This window comes from Arachis hypogaea, chromosome 16 (assembly GCF_003086295.3).
Source record: "Arachis hypogaea cultivar Tifrunner chromosome 16, arahy.Tifrunner.gnm2.J5K5, whole genome shotgun sequence".
NCBI lineage: Eukaryota > Viridiplantae > Streptophyta > Magnoliopsida > Fabales > Fabaceae > Arachis > Arachis hypogaea.
Genome location: NC_092051.1, coordinates 10,270,885 through 10,288,510, shown reverse-complemented (window position 1 = coordinate 10,288,510; position 17,626 = coordinate 10,270,885). Strand labels below are relative to the sequence as shown.

The 17,626-nt window shown below is 28.1% G+C and overlaps 1 protein-coding gene across 50 annotated transcripts; it reads right to left on the bottom strand.

Moving 5' to 3' along the window:
• Positions 1–4,213: 4,213 nt before the first annotated feature.
• LOC112756343 (negative regulator of systemic acquired resistance SNI1) lies at positions 4,214–10,805 on the bottom strand. 50 transcript variants are annotated; one of them, XR_011873820.1, is made up of 10 exons: positions 10,331–10,768; positions 10,083–10,205; positions 9,534–9,657; positions 9,217–9,263; positions 8,458–8,661; positions 8,307–8,377; positions 8,117–8,200; positions 7,894–7,959; positions 7,609–7,754; positions 6,960–7,151 (listed from the first exon to the last, which is right to left on the bottom strand). XR_011873820.1 is itself a non-coding variant. In XM_072219798.1 (7 exons), the coding sequence occupies exons 5-7, from the start codon at positions 8,746–8,748 to the stop codon at positions 7,536–7,538; spliced, it is 336 nt and encodes a 111-aa protein (XP_072075899.1). In that variant the 5' UTR covers positions 8,749–8,760; positions 9,217–9,263; positions 9,534–9,657; positions 10,083–10,205; positions 10,331–10,768; the 3' UTR covers positions 7,437–7,535. The 50 variants fall into 50 exon arrangements, 6 of the variants coding, with proteins under 6 accessions (XP_072075903.1, XP_072075902.1, XP_072075899.1 ...); XR_011873841.1 differs by lacking the exon at positions 8,117–8,200 and adding an exon at positions 8,698–8,760 and having other exon boundaries at positions 8,458–8,501; positions 9,534–9,653; XR_011873806.1 differs by lacking the exon at positions 6,960–7,151 and adding an exon at positions 8,698–8,760 and having other exon boundaries at positions 7,437–7,754; positions 8,458–8,498; positions 9,534–9,653.
• Positions 10,806–17,626: the final 6,821 nt, after the last annotated feature.

Genomic DNA, 17,626 nt, shown 5'->3' with positions numbered 1-17,626 from the left:
CAACCCCTTTAACAACAAAAAGAATATAAACAAGTAGCTTTGTATTGTCACCATATTTTCTACTTTACTTCATCTTCATAAGTAAATCCACCCGTAATCTGAAAAAAGGTTAGCAGCCAAAATGCAGCAATACTTGGACCTTTTACGTTGTGTGGTATGTGCTGGGAATTGAAAACAACTAGTATTTTTATCCATAATAATATTACGGAAATATAAATTTTTTAAAATTAAGGTTGACTTTGTTCAGCATAAATTATGCAGGATATAAAAAAATTTATAAAATTAAATTACTTTTACAAAAAAAGTTATACATTGACAAAAGTCTCTAGTGAAAAAGACTAAAATATCTGTAGATAAAAAATTAAATAATAAGATTTTTAGTTATTATTTTTATATAAAAAATCTAATTTTTTATTAATAATTAATTTTAACATTTGTTATGTAAAATTTAAAACAATTTAAAGTGTGTACTTTTATATTTAATTAAGTGTTAACTATTAAGTCTGTTACACAAATAAAAATAATTAATTTTTATACTTGTTATTTGAAAATAATATTTTTTCTCTCTATGTATATAAAAATATAATTAGATATTAGCACAAAAAAATTATACTAATAGTTATAAAATTAACTCATAATTAATTATTTTAAAACAATTGAATCTTGATTCTAACTTTTAATTATAACATTAGTATTCTCTTCAAATTATATGTAAATAAATATTTGAAAAAAGAAAAATGAAAATATATATTAGAAATATAAGCGGTAAAAATTTAAAACTAAATAAAAAACTAAAAAATTATGTATATAATAACAACAATAATAATAATATTTTTTATTTAAATTATATCATTTTATTAATTTTGTTTTTTGTAAAAGCGAAAGATAGAAAAAATAGAGAATGAGAGAAAAGAGAGAGAAAGATAAAGATGAAGAATGAGAGTGAGTATATGACTTTGTTAATTTTGGAAGAAAAAAATTTATTTTAATTGTAAAAAAGTATCGGATGACATATTTTAATTTGTCAAATTACTAATATAAAATATAAATTATATAGAGAGTAAAAATAGTAGAGAAAAATAGAAAAATGGAGAGAGGTAGATGAGAGAATTTAGAAAAAGAGTTTATTAATTTTGAAAAAAAATATTTTCTCTCAATTTTAATAAGAGAGTGTCATGTGACACATTTGATTATTAAATTAGATGGTAATATATGATACATAATATAGGTATATTTCAATTTCAATTTTAATATTTCAATTTTAATTTTAATACAATTAAAAAATATCATGTTGCACATTTTGATTGTCAAATTAGTAATTAGTCATTGATATTGATATTGATAATGATATATAAAATAGATAGAGTGGTTGAAGGAATGAGAGAACTAGAGAAAGAAAGAGGGAGGAGAGGAGAACTCTTTAATTTTGGAAAAAAAGATTTGATTTTAATTGTAATGAGGGAGTGACATGTGGCACATTTTTGTTGTAAAATTAGTAAGGAGAATGGAAGATTTCTTTAATTTTGGAGGAAAAAATTTAATTTTAATTACAATGAGAGAGTGAATATTTTGGTTGTAAAATTAGTAAGGATGAGAAGAGAATTCTTTAATTTTGGAGCGAAAAATTTTATTCCAATTGTAATAAAAAAGTGACATGTGGCATATTTTAGTTTTAAAACTAGAGATATATAATAGATAGATATATAGTTAGTTAAGGTTAGCATATCGAGTAATGTAAATGGAACAACAATATGATGCTAAAAGCATAGCCAATGAAAGTATGAAGGCAGAGTAGTACAAAACTAACTTGAAAAATTAATATAAGTTGAAAGTAACTTGAGGTTAGGGCTGGAAGTGAGTCAAGCCAGCTCATGAGCCAGTTCGAGCTCGACTCGTTAACAGCTCGATAAGCTAAGCTCGTGAGCTGGTGAGCCAAGCTTGAGCCTGCAATTGAGCTCATAAATTAAATGAGCCGAGCTTGAGTTTGGATAAGCTCAGCTCATTAGTTCGTGAGCTGGCTCGATTATATATATTATAACAATCTTAATTATTTAATATTTATATTTATTTTTTACATATAATTTTAATATAGGACATAAATAAAAAAATTATAATTTATTGATAGATAAACAATATATAAAATTGATCTTTTCAAATATTTTTTAAAGTATATAAGTTATAATTTATTGATATAAAATTATAGATTATGTATCTATGTTTCTCTTATTTGAGCCAGCTCGTGAGCTTGAGCCAGCTCGTAAGCTTTTGGTGAGCCGAGCTTGAGCTTAAGAAATAAGCTCGATTGTTAATGAGCCGAACCATGAGCCAAGCTCAATTTTCGTGAGCCGAGCTTGAGCTTAGTCTAGCTCGGCTCAGCTCGGCTCACTTCCAGCCCTACTTGAGGTATCAACGGCATTAATGTCCTATCAATTACTATCAGTATCCAAATGATATATAGAAGAGAATCACTTATTTCTAACTGCACTTTTTAAACCATAACCTTGGGTAATTAGAATTGCTGGTATCATAAGTTCATAACTTCTACCAAATTCAAATTAATAAAGCAAGTCAAAAGAAGTTTTGCATATCATGTTTCAAGAAACTAAAGAGAAAAAATACATCTAAGAGATCAAGAAAGGACAAGGCTGATTATACCAATATTAACATGTGCTGCCATTTCTACCATAAACAAAGTATGAATAATTGATAACTAATGTTTAAAATTTTTCAAAAATATGATGAAAGAGAATAAAGTATCCACTGAAATATCACCTTTGGTTTTTGTTAAAAAATTAGGAACAAAATAAATTACACATTTTTCACACTGAAATTGATAGATCAGTTATTAAAAATTTATCTTAAAAGATAAAATCAAATCAAATTAATCTTTTTTTTAGATTGTTTAGATTCACTTTGAGCTCTTTTTATTACTGTCACTCTGTCAGTTGTCTATAGAGAAGAAGGGGTTCTCTTGTTAACCTGTAAAGTTAGTATCAATATTTTTACATCATAAACAAATATAAACTTTTTATATTGTAGACATTGAAAGTAAAAAAAAAAAAAAAATGAAGACCTTCCCATAATCCTTAGATCCAACTTTGGTGCGATACCCTTCACATATAAGGTCCTTGTTTTACAGATTCCAAATGTATTATGAGAAGCGAACCAAGATGCACTAATAAACGTTACTACTTTCTATTAATAAACGCTACGTTAAATACTCGCAACTTTTTTGAGAGTTTTTACTTTCTTTTCCTTCTGAGAAAGAAGAGCTCCTGCTTGTGTTTATTTATGATTACATTGTAAAGCCAAGAGTGTGGAGATAGATACATAAAAAAGAATTTGGATCCTAAGCTAAGCATAAATATTAAATATGATTACATTGTTGAGCTCAATGCCGTCGCTGAAGCTCCTCCGCTGCTTCGTGTCCTCGTCACTACTCTTCTTCCTCGCTAGCTCGCCGCTACTCCTCGTTGCTCGTCGTTGCTTCACGCCGCTGGGTTCCAATTTTGTTTCAGATTAACTTGATTATTCTGCTTCAGTTTCTAATTATTCTGCTTCTATTTCAATTCTGATTTTGTTAATCATACTGTTGTTGTTGACTCTGATTTCATATTGGGTATTGATTCCATCTTGGGTATTGATTCTATTATTTTTCTGTTTCTGTTTTGTTTCTGATTCTATTTTATTCTTCTATTTCTCTGTTTTGATTTTTTGATATCTTTTAGTTGAAATTTTGTTGTTGTATTTTTTTTCTCTGTTTTGGTTTTTTTATATTCGTTAGTTGAAATTTTGTTGATGTTATTGAAATTATGTTGTTGTTAAAATTGTAGTTGAAATTTTATTGAAATTCTAGTCTAAGAAGAAAAAAAAAAGAGATATAGTTGTGATTGAGATGAAGAACTGGGTACTAAGTATTGCTGTGATGAAGAAAAAGAATCGGTTATTTTGGGAAGAAGGAGAAGGGTATTTTGGTCCGAATAACAATTTTAAAATTAAGTTAAATCTTATGGACGATTTTGTATGCAAAAAAAAAATTAGAGACGAAAAAATTTTTAACCTATACCATAAGAACTAAAATCATACTTACCCATAAATTTATTTACCATAACATTTTTTTTAACCCAAAAACAGCATTTTTTCACCTTTCTGAAGCGCAATGTAAAGGAACTTATTACTTCATCTAAAATAAATAAGTGTGAAGGAGAAAAAATTACATAAACAATTATTATTATTTGTATTTTATCAAACATAATGTTTTTTTTTTTGAAGTAAAGGTAGCTCAACACAATAGAGTGGAGCAATAAAAGTAGCTAAAAGTATCATGGAAAGTAACAATCACAACCCCTAGTCATTTTCGGCATGGCCATCAACAACCAAAGGGTTCACCACCAATCCATTCCTCCTGATACGCAAACGACCTGTTGATAATTTTCACCACACTTGAGGCCTGATTTCTAAATAGCCTGCCATTCCTTTCCAGCCAGACTGTCCATATAACAGCAAAGAACTCAATCAACCACCTCTTCCTGTCCCCCTTCCTTGGTGATGAGCTCGTCCAACTTTTAAAGTGGTGCTCAATTCTCGGAGGGACAAACCCTTTCCAAACCGCGCTAGTAAAGCTATAGCATGTGATTTCCTCCGGGAGAGTTTCCGCCTGCACCATCCGCACAAAGGATGTAGTTGAATAAAACCTGTTTTATCAAATTTTCATACCACTCTATTCTCTCTCTCAGCTGCGGGCTTAACTAATTGTAGTATCTCATGCAGTTGGTTTACCAAATCCAACTCCCATTGGAATAATTCTCGCCTCCATTGGAAACTCCAAATCCACTCTACCCCATCCCAAAATCCACACTCGCCTATAACAGATTCATGAAGGTTTGAAACCGAAAAGAGTCTAGGGAATAAATCTTTCAACACCCCATTAAGTAGCCAGCTATCCTCCCAGAAGCGGATTGTTCTGCCATTCCCGAGATCCATAGCCATCCCTCTGATCATCTTTTGTCTCACCTGCGAGTCGCTTATTTTTATCAAACATAATGTATCTATTAAATCATATTTTTTATGAATTATTTTTTATACAACACCACAAATAAAAAAGGAATTATTATAATTTAATAGTTACCAAAATTCTTAAAAAACTTAAAAAAAAAAAAATCAAATTTCACTTTACTCGACAACCATTTCAAAATTATTCTTATAAATTTGTGAGAGTGATCAAAAGAAACCAAATGTGAGATAGACTGAGAGAGACCAAATAATTATTCCAAATATCACAGTCCTCGTTATAATAGCAATAATATTAAATATATGCTAAAAATTAGTTATCAATCAATTATTGCTTATAAATATATATTTGACATCTTATAATTTTTTATTATATTATTGTAAATAAATTTAATTATTTTATTATGTCAAATTTAATTATTTTGGTAGCTAATTATTTAATTAAAAAAATATAATTAATATGTATAAATATCAATAATATTATTTATACACAAAAAAATAATTATAAAATTTAAGAGTGTTCATGAATTAGATTATATCCACACACTTATAGTATTTATCTGTATCTACACCAAATAATATGTTGTATTTATATTTTATTTCAATTAATAATTATTATTTATATATATTGTATTATTTTATTTATATTATTTAAGAAAAAATAGTTTAATAATATTTTTGAAATATACATATTTGAAAGAATGAAAAAAAATATTAGAGCGAAAAGAGGAATTTTATTGACTTTTTTTTTAAAAAAAATTATTTTAATTTTTTTTCTGCCCGATATATATGAAATCTGATCCCATCCGAAAATATAAATTTCAAATCATATCCGAGCAGAGAAAATGTAAATATTGGATTCGATGAGTTTAGTATATATTAACTCGAGATTTAGATCATATCCGATCTAATACGATCCGCTAACACTTTTAATTAAATCAACTATCTACATGGAATATGTGTTAAAATACAAAATATAAATTAAAAATAAATTAAACAATACATATCTATACACAAATATATAGTAGTTAATTTTTTATAAGAGTGTAAATAAGTACGGATAACTTGATTATCTAATTAAGCAGATACAAATAATTCGATTATCTGATTAAATCTAACCAAATCCGATTTTATATTGAGCATTATACTTAATGGATAATCAAGTAAAATTCGATTATACTCAACCTTATTTTGTTCGGAAATCAAATCTAGGGAATCAACCTGAACCGACCCGATGAACAAATTACCTAACATATTATATTAAAAAAACTATAATATTTATATAATTTAAATTTTACTAATTTTAATCTCATCTTAGTCATTAATTTTTTACTTTTCAGCATAATTTTTTTTGTGTTATGCAATATTTTTTCACATTTTTTAATTTTTGCATACTAATTTAATTCTAAATATCCAATCTATTCCAACTTAAATTTAATCGGTTTAAATTTAGTCACAAAAAATATAATAACTCAATCTAACTCGAGCTGATCAAATTTAATTAGTCTAATTCTTAAACTCACCAAAACTCTACCTAACGTGCTAGTTTCATTATATCTCTAATAATTTTTTTGTATACACATATATATATATATAATTTTTAGTGTGTATATAGTTTTTAGTTGAACAATTATAAAAGTTAGACATACTTTTGTAAAAGAAATTTAGGAAATAATCATGATTCTGATAATCGAATTGAACTATCCATATTCAATTGGATTAACTAAAAATTAGTCAATAAATCAATTTGATTTAAGATAAAAATTAGTTGATAATAAATAAGTTAAAGAATTCAAAAATCAATCAAACTATTACTTTTTTAAGTAAAATAATTTAAAAATAGTAAAATACTTTTTTAAATGTATATTTATATAAATATATTATTTTATTATATACGAATCAATTCCAATTAAATAACGATTTAATTTTTAAACGACCAAACACATAAATTTTATGAAAAGAAAAGGCCAATGAGCACAATTTCAAATTAAGTTTCCAAGGTACATATTCTTTGTCCACTATTGTCTTTGCTTAACATTAGTTAAGCAAATTCCCTCGAACAAGAAATTTTTTAGGTCCTCATGCTTCTTGCCTTCAGTTGTGGGGTGCTTCCAGCAGCTTAAAGGGACCATATGAATTAACTAATTTGCCATGAAATGAAACTACTAAATTAGTTCTCAATTCAAATGTTGAAAATACAAAAATCTGGCCTTCTATATATTTTAATTCATGGACTTCCAATAAAAATTTTTAGAAGTTGCAAAATCAATTTCTAGGACTAGGACTAGGAACAATTCTAAAGCAGAGCAAAGTAGAGGCTCTACAAACACATTCAGCTTAAAATAGACAACCTAAGTCGGCAAGAGCAAAAGCGAAATCAAACAATCATGCCTTATAGCCATATAGAATATCAAGAACTGAACCAATAACCCCGAAAAATTTCTCTCGTTATAACCAAATTCACCAATCACATTATGCAAAATGCTTACAATCCATGTATGAGGGTTAGGAAGATAGTAAAGCTTTTAAATAACAGGAATCAAACCATTACTTCTATTACAGAACCACCTTCCAACTAAAATAACAAAAAAGGAATACCTGTGACCAACAAGGAACTGCATTACATCTGGACCAATTTTTTTAATAGTGCTTTTAGTGCCAGTTTTATTTGAGAAGCATTTCAAAGCCACTTCAAATGTTGCATCCTCAGGACAGCCATTTGACTTTCGAGTGTGAACAGAAGGCTGCAATTATGTATAAAACAAACAAAATTAAATAGAGATTATGAAACCTGTAGCTTACTATCCGTTGAGGCTCCATTTCAAAAGTAACAATACATAATGTTAAGCAAGTAGATTTTCAAACAATCTAGCTACTGATTACCTTAGTCATGTATTTCCACAGGTAATGCACAACTATTTCCAGTTTACTTTTTGGTTCACTGAAGGTCTGCAATCACACAGAGTAAAAATAGAACGATTAGCCATAACATAACTGTCATGTCATCAATACTATGTAACTATCATATAGTGAGATTTATTTTGCTTCTTGATTAGTATAACTAGAAGAAAATGTTTCAAAAGGAAAGGGATAATCCTATACAGACAGCTATTTGCAAAAAGGGTGAGAGGAGCAGATGGTATCTATGCTGTAAGCTAGTTGATCTAAAATTATGTCCATCAAAGGTTTTCTGCATCAAAATAGGATGTCAGACATATTTTAGCCAGGAGAATTGAGTAAAAATGAAAAATCAATTGAAAGGAACCTAGAGAAACATAATTAATCGAAACAACTACCTCAGACCATCTGCTCTTGTTGTGTGGCCTTCAAGATCTGCTTTCCTCCTTGATATATCAAGGTCCTTAATCTAAAATCATCCAGAATATTAATAAATAAAAAAAAAAAGTTGTTTGAACTTCAAAATACATAATCTTTTCAGAAACTTACCATAACAAAAAACTTATCCACAGAGACACAGGTGTTCTTCACTACTTCATGTAAAGCAAAAGATAATACAGTATGAAAGTGTTTGGATAACCGAGATTCAGTATTCTTTTGAATCTCTAGATGTGCATGTTAGCTCAAACCAACAAATAAGCAAACCATCGAACACTTGGTGTGCACAGCGACATTCATCTAACCTAACTGCTCCTAAAGAAAAAGAAAAAGAGAAGTTATGCAACCAACCTGCGTAGCCAAATTGAGAAAAGAAGATACTGGGACAAGAAAACATGACATTTGTTTTTAATCCTGCACCAAACCAGAAAAATTGAAACAATGAACAATATGCGCAGATATATGTAATACTGAAGAATAGGCTTGCAGGGCTGAACTTGATTTCATTTGCAGCCCCAACTACTACTAGGATACCAAATGTTTTCAGAAGTGCTATGTAAGGATCAAAAGGATGATCACCAATGCTGTGTCAATTATAAAGTCTAGTGTCTTTGTTAATCCCTACATGTATACATATATATAGCAATATTAGTCAACATTCAACTCAGTCATCATGTCATGAGGTAGAAATCTTACTGTTGCACCAAATGCTCTTACACTCAGATATAATCTAAATAAGCCTAAAATATTCATATTCAGGGTGAAAGCATAAATATTCAAGATCAAACCACATTGCAAGGTTTGAATTAATACAAAAGGCATTCGAGGTCAAATCATTCCTGAAGTTCCACAAAATAATAGACGCGTTACCTCTCTTCAATTACTGCTCTAAATGCGTCCATGAATACTTCAACATTCTGTTTTGAACATTAAAATTCAAAAGGAAATAAACCGAATTGGATATGATTTTAGGACCAAAACAAAGAGAAATAAAAAACCAAACTAATAAATAAATAAAAATAAATAAATAAAATGTGTTCCCTTGTTTTGCAGCCACTTATCCTTTATTTCTACTCTCTCGCTGACACAGCCAAAAACTGACCATAGGTAAGGCTAAATTGTTTAAGATATTTTGTAGTATATTTTGTTTAAGATCTGAAAAATCAATTTTCTGTAGGCATATGTACCTTAATAGCTCCTTTCAGCCCTTTCTTTGCATAATCAACTGGCGTGTGGTTATTTTCAATGGAGGCAATGCGGCCAATGTCAATGAAGTCTCTAGAAGGAATACAAATTGGAGTCCCAACCTATCTAATAGAAGATATTACATAGAAACTCATAGAAACCATGAATCACAAAACAAAATAGAATTAACAAGGCTCCTTCCTTACACTAACAGTAGAACCCAAACAGATAAAGTCGGTTTTAATGGTAAGAAAATTCTTTCAAGATAAGGTTTAGAGATCTCAATCAGAACAACAATTGGGTTGACTGAGATCACTCCAAAAAATAATGATGCAAAACAACATAAATTAGTAAATCAATGCTTCGAATTTTCAAAATGTGAATTAAATATATATTATAAACAATACCAGTGTAACAATTTTTTTTCTTTTAAGTGATACGATTTTATTTAGTACACATCTCCTCTGAAAACCTCATTCTAATCAGTCACAGAGTAATTTGAATCTATGTACTTAGCACGTTGCATTTCATGAACTGGTAATTATAGTTACCTCAGAAGCAGGACTCTAAAAGGCACAATAGATTATCTTCAACGCAAACTTTTAGCCATAACAATTAATGGAGCTACTTTCAAAACCAAATTCGAACCTTGAAGAGGATTCAAGAACAAAAATCTAAACCATAAAATAAAAGTGGAACAGATTGAGTTTTAGATGCAATAATAACGTATGAACATTTGAATTCCAAACAAAATATAGATCAATAGAAATTCCAGAATCTAAAATAGATAAAGACATACATGTAGGTTTTAGATCTGGTGACACGATGACTCGACGAGGCTGTGAACGGCGAGGATGGATGGCGCGAGACAGAGAGAGACATAAGCTGAGAGGCGGCAGAGGGAGCTCGTGTAACGCGAGCAGCAGAGGAGGGAGCTCATGCGAGCGAGCGGCGGCGGAGGGAGCTCGTGCAAGCGAGCAGTGACGGAGGGAGCTCGTGCAAGCGAGCGGCGACAAAGAAGAAGCGACGGAGAAGTCACATTTTCAACGCGAGTTTTGCCCTATTTTCAACTCGAATCAGAGAGAGGGGAGAAGAGCAAGCTTAAAGGAAGGATCGCAGAAAATGAACTGTGATTTTGTGTTGAATGAAGTTTCATCATCGAATATGGTGTGTTTTGTGCAGGACTTTGTGTTTATGCAATCAGGGCTTAATTTTGGAGGGATTTATTAATGATTATAGAAGGATTTTTTTGTCGATGATAGTTTTAAATTTCAATTTTATCGACAAAATTACCGAGAAATTTTAGAATCTGTCAGTAAATTTTGTGAAATTTTTTCTCATTTTGTATCACAGAAAATTTATAAAAAATTCGTTGATATTTTTGACAGTAAAATTTTGTCAAAAAAATTTGTCTATAATTTATTCTTTTTGTAGTGTATGTTTGGATTTGAAGAATTTGCATAAAATTAATTTATATAAATAAATAAAAAATAAAAATTAATAAAAATATCATAAAAATTAATAAAAATAAAAATTTATATTAATAATAGTTGTCATATGAATAAAAAAATATAATAAAAATATAAAATTAAAACACTAAAAAAATAATATAAAAATATTTATCATATAAATAAAAAATACAATAAAAATATAAAAATTAAAATATGAAAGAGAATACTAAAAATAATAAAAAAATTTATAATATTTACTTTAGCTTGATTGAAATAAATTTAATAGATTTTGATGAAAAAAATTGAAACGAAGAACATACACAAAGAATTACTGTGAACGATTACTTGCATCCTTTCTATAGAAAAAAAATGAATGGTAGGATTGGTAGAAAAAGAATAAATTTCTCATCTAATTTTTCAACTGTAATCAATCTTCCCCAACATAAACACAGAAGTTAAAATTTTTTGCTTTACATAAAAATTATTCTGGATTGAGACTTGAGAGTTTCACAAAATTATCAAATATAAAAATAAAATTACCAAACATAAAAATAGGACGTTTAAAACACTCAAACGGACTTCTCTCGTGAACCCAAACATATCCTTCTATGGTTGAATTTTAACATGTATATAATAAATGACAATGGTTAATATATAATTATTCAATCATGTTATAAATACTAAAAATTAGTGCCTAATTAACCATTTTATATACAAATACATATTTCGCATTTTATAAAACATTTTTTTATATTGTTGTAAACAAATTTGATTATTCTAGTAACTGAATTATTTAGTTTTTTATTTTTTAATATTCAAAATTTAAAATTTTATTTTGTTAAAAATGATTAAACAATAAAATTAAAACAGGGATTACAAATTAAATTGAATTAATTTAAATTATATTATATTTTAAATTATAATAATTTAGAAAAAAGAATTTTGCTATCAGGGAGAGTGAGTGAGTTAGTTTCTATGGGTGGTTAATTAGTTACTGTGACTTTAGTTAATTCTGTTAGTGTTTGGAGGAATGGCAGTGGTCCTCGTATGTATAAATCGATAGTGAAATGTTTGGTAACCAAAGAAAATCAGGTAAAAATAGCCATAATTTACCTTATTTAGTATTTATTAATTGTTGCGATAATTAATTAATGTTAAATAAGATAAATTCTGACTGTTTTTTTTTTTGTCTACCTATCATTACCAAAATCGATATAGTTATACTAATAATAATGTATTTGTACAATCTTGATATAACAAAATTCACGTTCTTTTTTCCTGTGCATTCTGATCTTGGTAATCAAGAGCTCTAATATGGTATCAGCCTGAAAATATATTTTTTAACAGTTTTGCAAACACTATTGAGTAGCTAGAGACAATATATAATTAAGCAACTAAATATAATGTGAATCTAAAACAGTAGAATTCAATCTAAATTATTCAATGAGTAAATATTCTGCATTTTCACATTATCTCCGATAATAATATTTTTAAGTGACATAAGAGTAGAAAGTGAATCATTTGAAACTTGTCATGAACCTCGACATCATGCCAAGGAGTCCCAAAAATCCAAAATTCTTGATTTTTATGATAGGCAATGCAATTAGGTAATTGAGATATGGTTATAGAATACTGAAAAATGGAAATTCAAGATTTTTCAATTTCATATCTTTTCATCATCCACATTGAGACGACAAACAGCTCGTTAAAATATATAAAAAGTTTAACATAAAATCCAATCCTTTAATTAAATTAAAAATATATTAAATTAAATATCATAACAAGTAAAAAATATAAACTAACCCGAAGCTCACCAAAAAATATGTTAAATAGGGTTGTTAATTTGTTATGCTTGCGTCGATTTTTAAGGAAGTACCAGTTATGACAAGAAGTGGTGCAATGGGTAGTAATTTGGATAAAGGAATGTGCGCCAACAAAGAAAATTGAGGGCGGGTTACTAAAGCTAAAAAATAGGGAATATGCGTGTAGGTGGTGTAAAATAAATAAATAATAGGAAAAATTGTTGAGGGATGATGCGTTTATTTATGGATAAATTATTATCTTTGTTTACAAATATCCAAAATGCTAGTAAAGATATTTATAATAAAAATAAAATTTATCTTATACGATTATATATACCCATAAAAAATAAGACTATTTTGATAAAATTATGTATATTATAAAAAAAATATTAAAAATTTTTAAAGGATTCAAATTCTAAAAGAGCATAATAAATAAAGTTTGATTAATTTTTTTATTTGCCGAGGCAACTATAATGTTATTGAGAATATGAAGATTTTTTTTTCTATTTGATGCAATGTTGAGTAATAATAATGAAAAAAATTTATATTGGTAAATATATATAATATGAGGTTATACAAAAAATTTATTTAATTTAATCTACTTTTATTATAAAAAACACGGTAAATATTACGTACATTAATGTCGACTTTTAAAGGTGAAATCTACATAATAACCATACTAGGATTGCTAGCTTAATGTGAAAATTAGTTATGAATATAATTTGTAAATAAACTTCTAAATAAACTTTATAAAAAACCACAACCAATCACATCGATCACATTATTTTCTGTTTTTAATAATCAAGTTACATCTTGAGAATAAAATTGGACTAACCTTAGGTCATGGATATATAGCAGAATACCATAATAAAAAGAATGAAATAAATTAAAATAAACATAAGATAAAATTAAATAGAAAGAAATCAATTTATCTCATTAAAAAATGATTTATTTAATTTTATTTGTGCATTGTATATTTGGTCACAAATACTACAATAGTTTCATAAGTAGTATACTAATATGTATAAATTTTAAAGAGTAATATTACACATTTAAATTTTTTTTATGAACCAAGTCTAATTAAATTAAACAAAAAAATTTGAATGTATAGCATTATTTGATTTTATATTAGATTGAAAAAAAATCTAATTATAAACCCATAAATATAAAAACGAATCCTTTATTAAAATATACTAAATAAATAAAAAATATACTAAATTAAATTAAATATCATAACAAATAAAAATATAAGCTAACCTAAACTAAAATTAAATATTATAACAAGTAAATATATAAACTAACTTGAGGTTCACCAAAAAAACATGTTAAATAGGGTTGTTAGTGATAAGTGTTCAGAAAATACATGTTTAGGAGAATATTTTCGTTATTTTAGAGATAAATGACAGAATAATAATTTTATCAGATTCGAAGATATGAATACTATAAGAGTTCGTCGTAGTACTAAAATGACGATATTCATAAAGTCTATTGGGCTAAGTCAGGACAGCAAAAGGTCCAGTGAAAGATACCAATTTAATATTAATTTTTGAAATTATTAGGCATATATTTTAGTTTGCTTTATTGCTAGGGTTTGTTAGAAGATTTGATTTAGTTCTGCTAGTGATATGTTTATGAATTTTAAGTTTAAATCAAACTTGATCTAATATAATAAGATCAAATCTATTTAAATTAGTTATTTTATCTTTTAAGAGGTTTAAATAAATTATTTTATCTTTTAGTTAGTTTGTTAGGGATCTATTTAAACACTTTTGTGAGTCTTTCTAAACAATTTTTGTAATGAATACAATTTTTAGTTGCTTTATGCATGTTTTTATTGTGGGATTAAGTGAGGTGAGTAATTTACTTAGCTTGTTGTATGAAAAAGATTAAAGGATTCAATCTAAGGTAATTCTGTGTGGTGGTTTCTTCAACTTTAACGTTTTTTCAACTTGAACCCTTTGATCTAGGTTGTCAAAGACAAATTTTTTTTGTTTTGAATTAGAACACGCTCAACACAGCATGGTGGAGCAATTAGAGTCCAGACCATAAATAAAATAAATACAAACATTACGAATAAACGAAAGTGATATCAACCCCGCTTCATCTCGGTCGTTCCATCAACAGCCAAAAGGAACACCACCAAGCCACTCGTCAGAGAACATGAAGGACTTATTGATTATTTCCACGACTCCTGTGCCATGATTATTGAATACTCGATCATTCCTCTCCAGCCAAACTGCCCAAATGATAGCAAAGAAGCCAACCAACCACCGCTTTCTCTCAGTCTTCCTCCGTGCCGCATGCACCCAACTCTCAAAGTGTTGTTTCAGTGTACCTGGTAAGGTCCATGACCTTCCAAAGGCGAACAGCCATGCATTCCACACTTTCCACGTGATCTCGCAACTAACAAACAGATGAAAAGCGGACTCATTAGCCTTACTGCATAAAGCACACATAGTGTCATGCTGATCAATAACACCTAGTCTGGATAGTCGTTCTTTAGTGTTCACCCTCTCGATCAACACAAACCAAGCAAACAGTTCAACCCTGGGCGGGACAAAGCCTCTCCAAACTGCACTAGTAAAGCTGTAGCTCGTAATTTCCTCTTGTTGGACCGCTTCTTGCATCACATGGACAAAGGATTTAGTCGAGAAAACACCAGTTCGATCAAACTTCCAGATGACCCTATCCTCCCTCTCAGTTGTTAGCTTTACTGTCAGTAAGACCTGATGGAGTTGGTTCAAAAGCTCCATTTCCCACTGAAATAGCTGACACCGCCACTGAAAATTCCATATCTACTCTATTCCATCCCAGAATCCACAGTCCCCAATAACAGATTCTTTAAGGGTTGAGACCGAAAACAGTCTTGGGAACATCTCCTTCAAGATCCCTCTAGGTAGCCAGACAAATTCTTTAAATATCTAATAGAAAATTTCTTCCGATAACCTAAGTTGCTGAGATAAAATTAGATAGAAAAAAAAATCATTTTATCTCATTAAAAAACGATTCATTTAGTTTTATTTGTGCATTGTATATATACTTGGTCACAAATACTACAATAATTTGATAAGTAGTATTTGTATTAGGTCGAAAAAAAATCTAATCATAAATATATAAATATAAAATTCAATCCTTTAACTAAAATTAAAAATATTTAAATTCAATTAAATATCATAGAAAGAAAAATATAAACCAACCTAAACTAAAATTAAATATTATAACAAATAAAAATATAAACTATTGAAAATCACGTTTTTAAAATGAGGTTAAATAAATATCAGCATAAAAAAATATTTTAGACATTTTTATTGGATTAAGTATCATGAAATAAACCCTAAATTAATTAAACACCAATTAATCAACTTGTTTATGCCAACAACCAGCCTTTTTTCTTTCTTTCTACGTCAAGATTATTAAAAAAAAAATTTATTCTAAGCCATTTCTTATTAGCACTAGTACAATAACTAGTATTTAATTATCAAGATACATATTTGTTAATTTCCTTCAATTATTTTGAAGTTTGTCGCCGCCACGGTGTGTTTAACCATTATCTATAACAATATATAATGAGAAAACTCATTTTTGGTGTCCAATTTTTTTTTTCCATTTTTATCTTTTTTTATAACTTACTTCCAGTTACAGCATTCTACTATTTTATTTCCATTCACATTTACGTCAATATAACTTCTGGCCTTAATTTCTCTCACATCACGTTACTGCAGTTAAAGAATTCTACTACTTAATTTCTACTACTGCATCAGTTTATTTCTCTCACATCAGTTACTGTATCAATTGTATTATTCTCAATTTTTTCTCTTAATCTCTCTCACTTCACTGGTTACTCCGTATCTCTCCATCATAGAAAAAATTTCTTTCACACTGTTTTTATATGTTTCTTTGATTAATTATAGTTGACAACATATCAATGAAAGATTTACGTGGAAGTGGTCGACGAACTTGGCAAGACTATGCCAGACAACGAAAACAAAATATGAGTGAAGAACAGATGCAGCAACACCTTGCCAGAAGGCGTGCCAATTACCAAGAGAGTATTAGACGAGGAAAACAAATCGATACATCAAGTGGACCAACTAACATGGCAACACCATTACAAGATATCACAAATATACCCCTCAACAATACTCTATATCAGGTACTCTAAGTTATACTTCTCATTAATAAATTTATGTTGTTAGTTTATCATTTAATATGAATTATTTTTTACGATATATCTATGTTACTAGACTCTTAGTACGTACTAATTATGTATAATTTATTTCTTAAGTGTACCCTTAAATTATCAAATTACATTATTTTTATCTTAATAATGTATTTTTTACATATACAGATACTCACAATAACACCGGAGCTAGTTCAAGTAATATACCAAACGGTCCAAATATGGGTAGGAATCCTATATTTATATTTATTTAATTAATAATAATTTATTTTTTCTTAAATTTGATTCAATAAATCTTTTATTATTGGCCTAAATAATATTATTATATTTTCTTAAATGTACTTTACATCATTATAATATCAATTATTAAATAGTTTAATAATTTTTTAATATAATATCATACAAATATAAAATTTTTATAACTGTATCTATAATCTATAACAATATATAATGCCAAAACATGGAGGTTTGGTGTCCAATTTTCTATTTCCTATTTTAACCCTACTAACATAATTCAAAAATATTATACAGTTACTTATTTCACTAACAGTTACAAAAACTCACGCATAACTTCTATTCAATTATTTACTCTGACAATCTCTCTTTTTTTATTTTTTTTATTTTGTTCTGATTCTCCTTCATATGTGATAATATTATTTTTT

Excerpts from the sequence above, each read along its gene's own strand:
- LOC112756343 (XM_072219797.1), bottom strand. The coding sequence starts at position 8,206 with ATGCAGAAAACCTTTGATGGACATAATTTTAGATCAACTAGCTTACAG. Across the intron at positions 7,960-8,116 it reads CACCCTTTTTGCAAATAGCT|ACCTTCAGTGAACCAAAAAG; the intron begins GTCTGTATAGGA and ends GTGTGATTGCAG. Across the intron at positions 7,755-7,893 it reads TGTGGAAATACATGACTAAG|CCTTCTGTTCACACTCGAAA; the intron begins GTAATCAGTAGC and ends ACATAATTGCAG.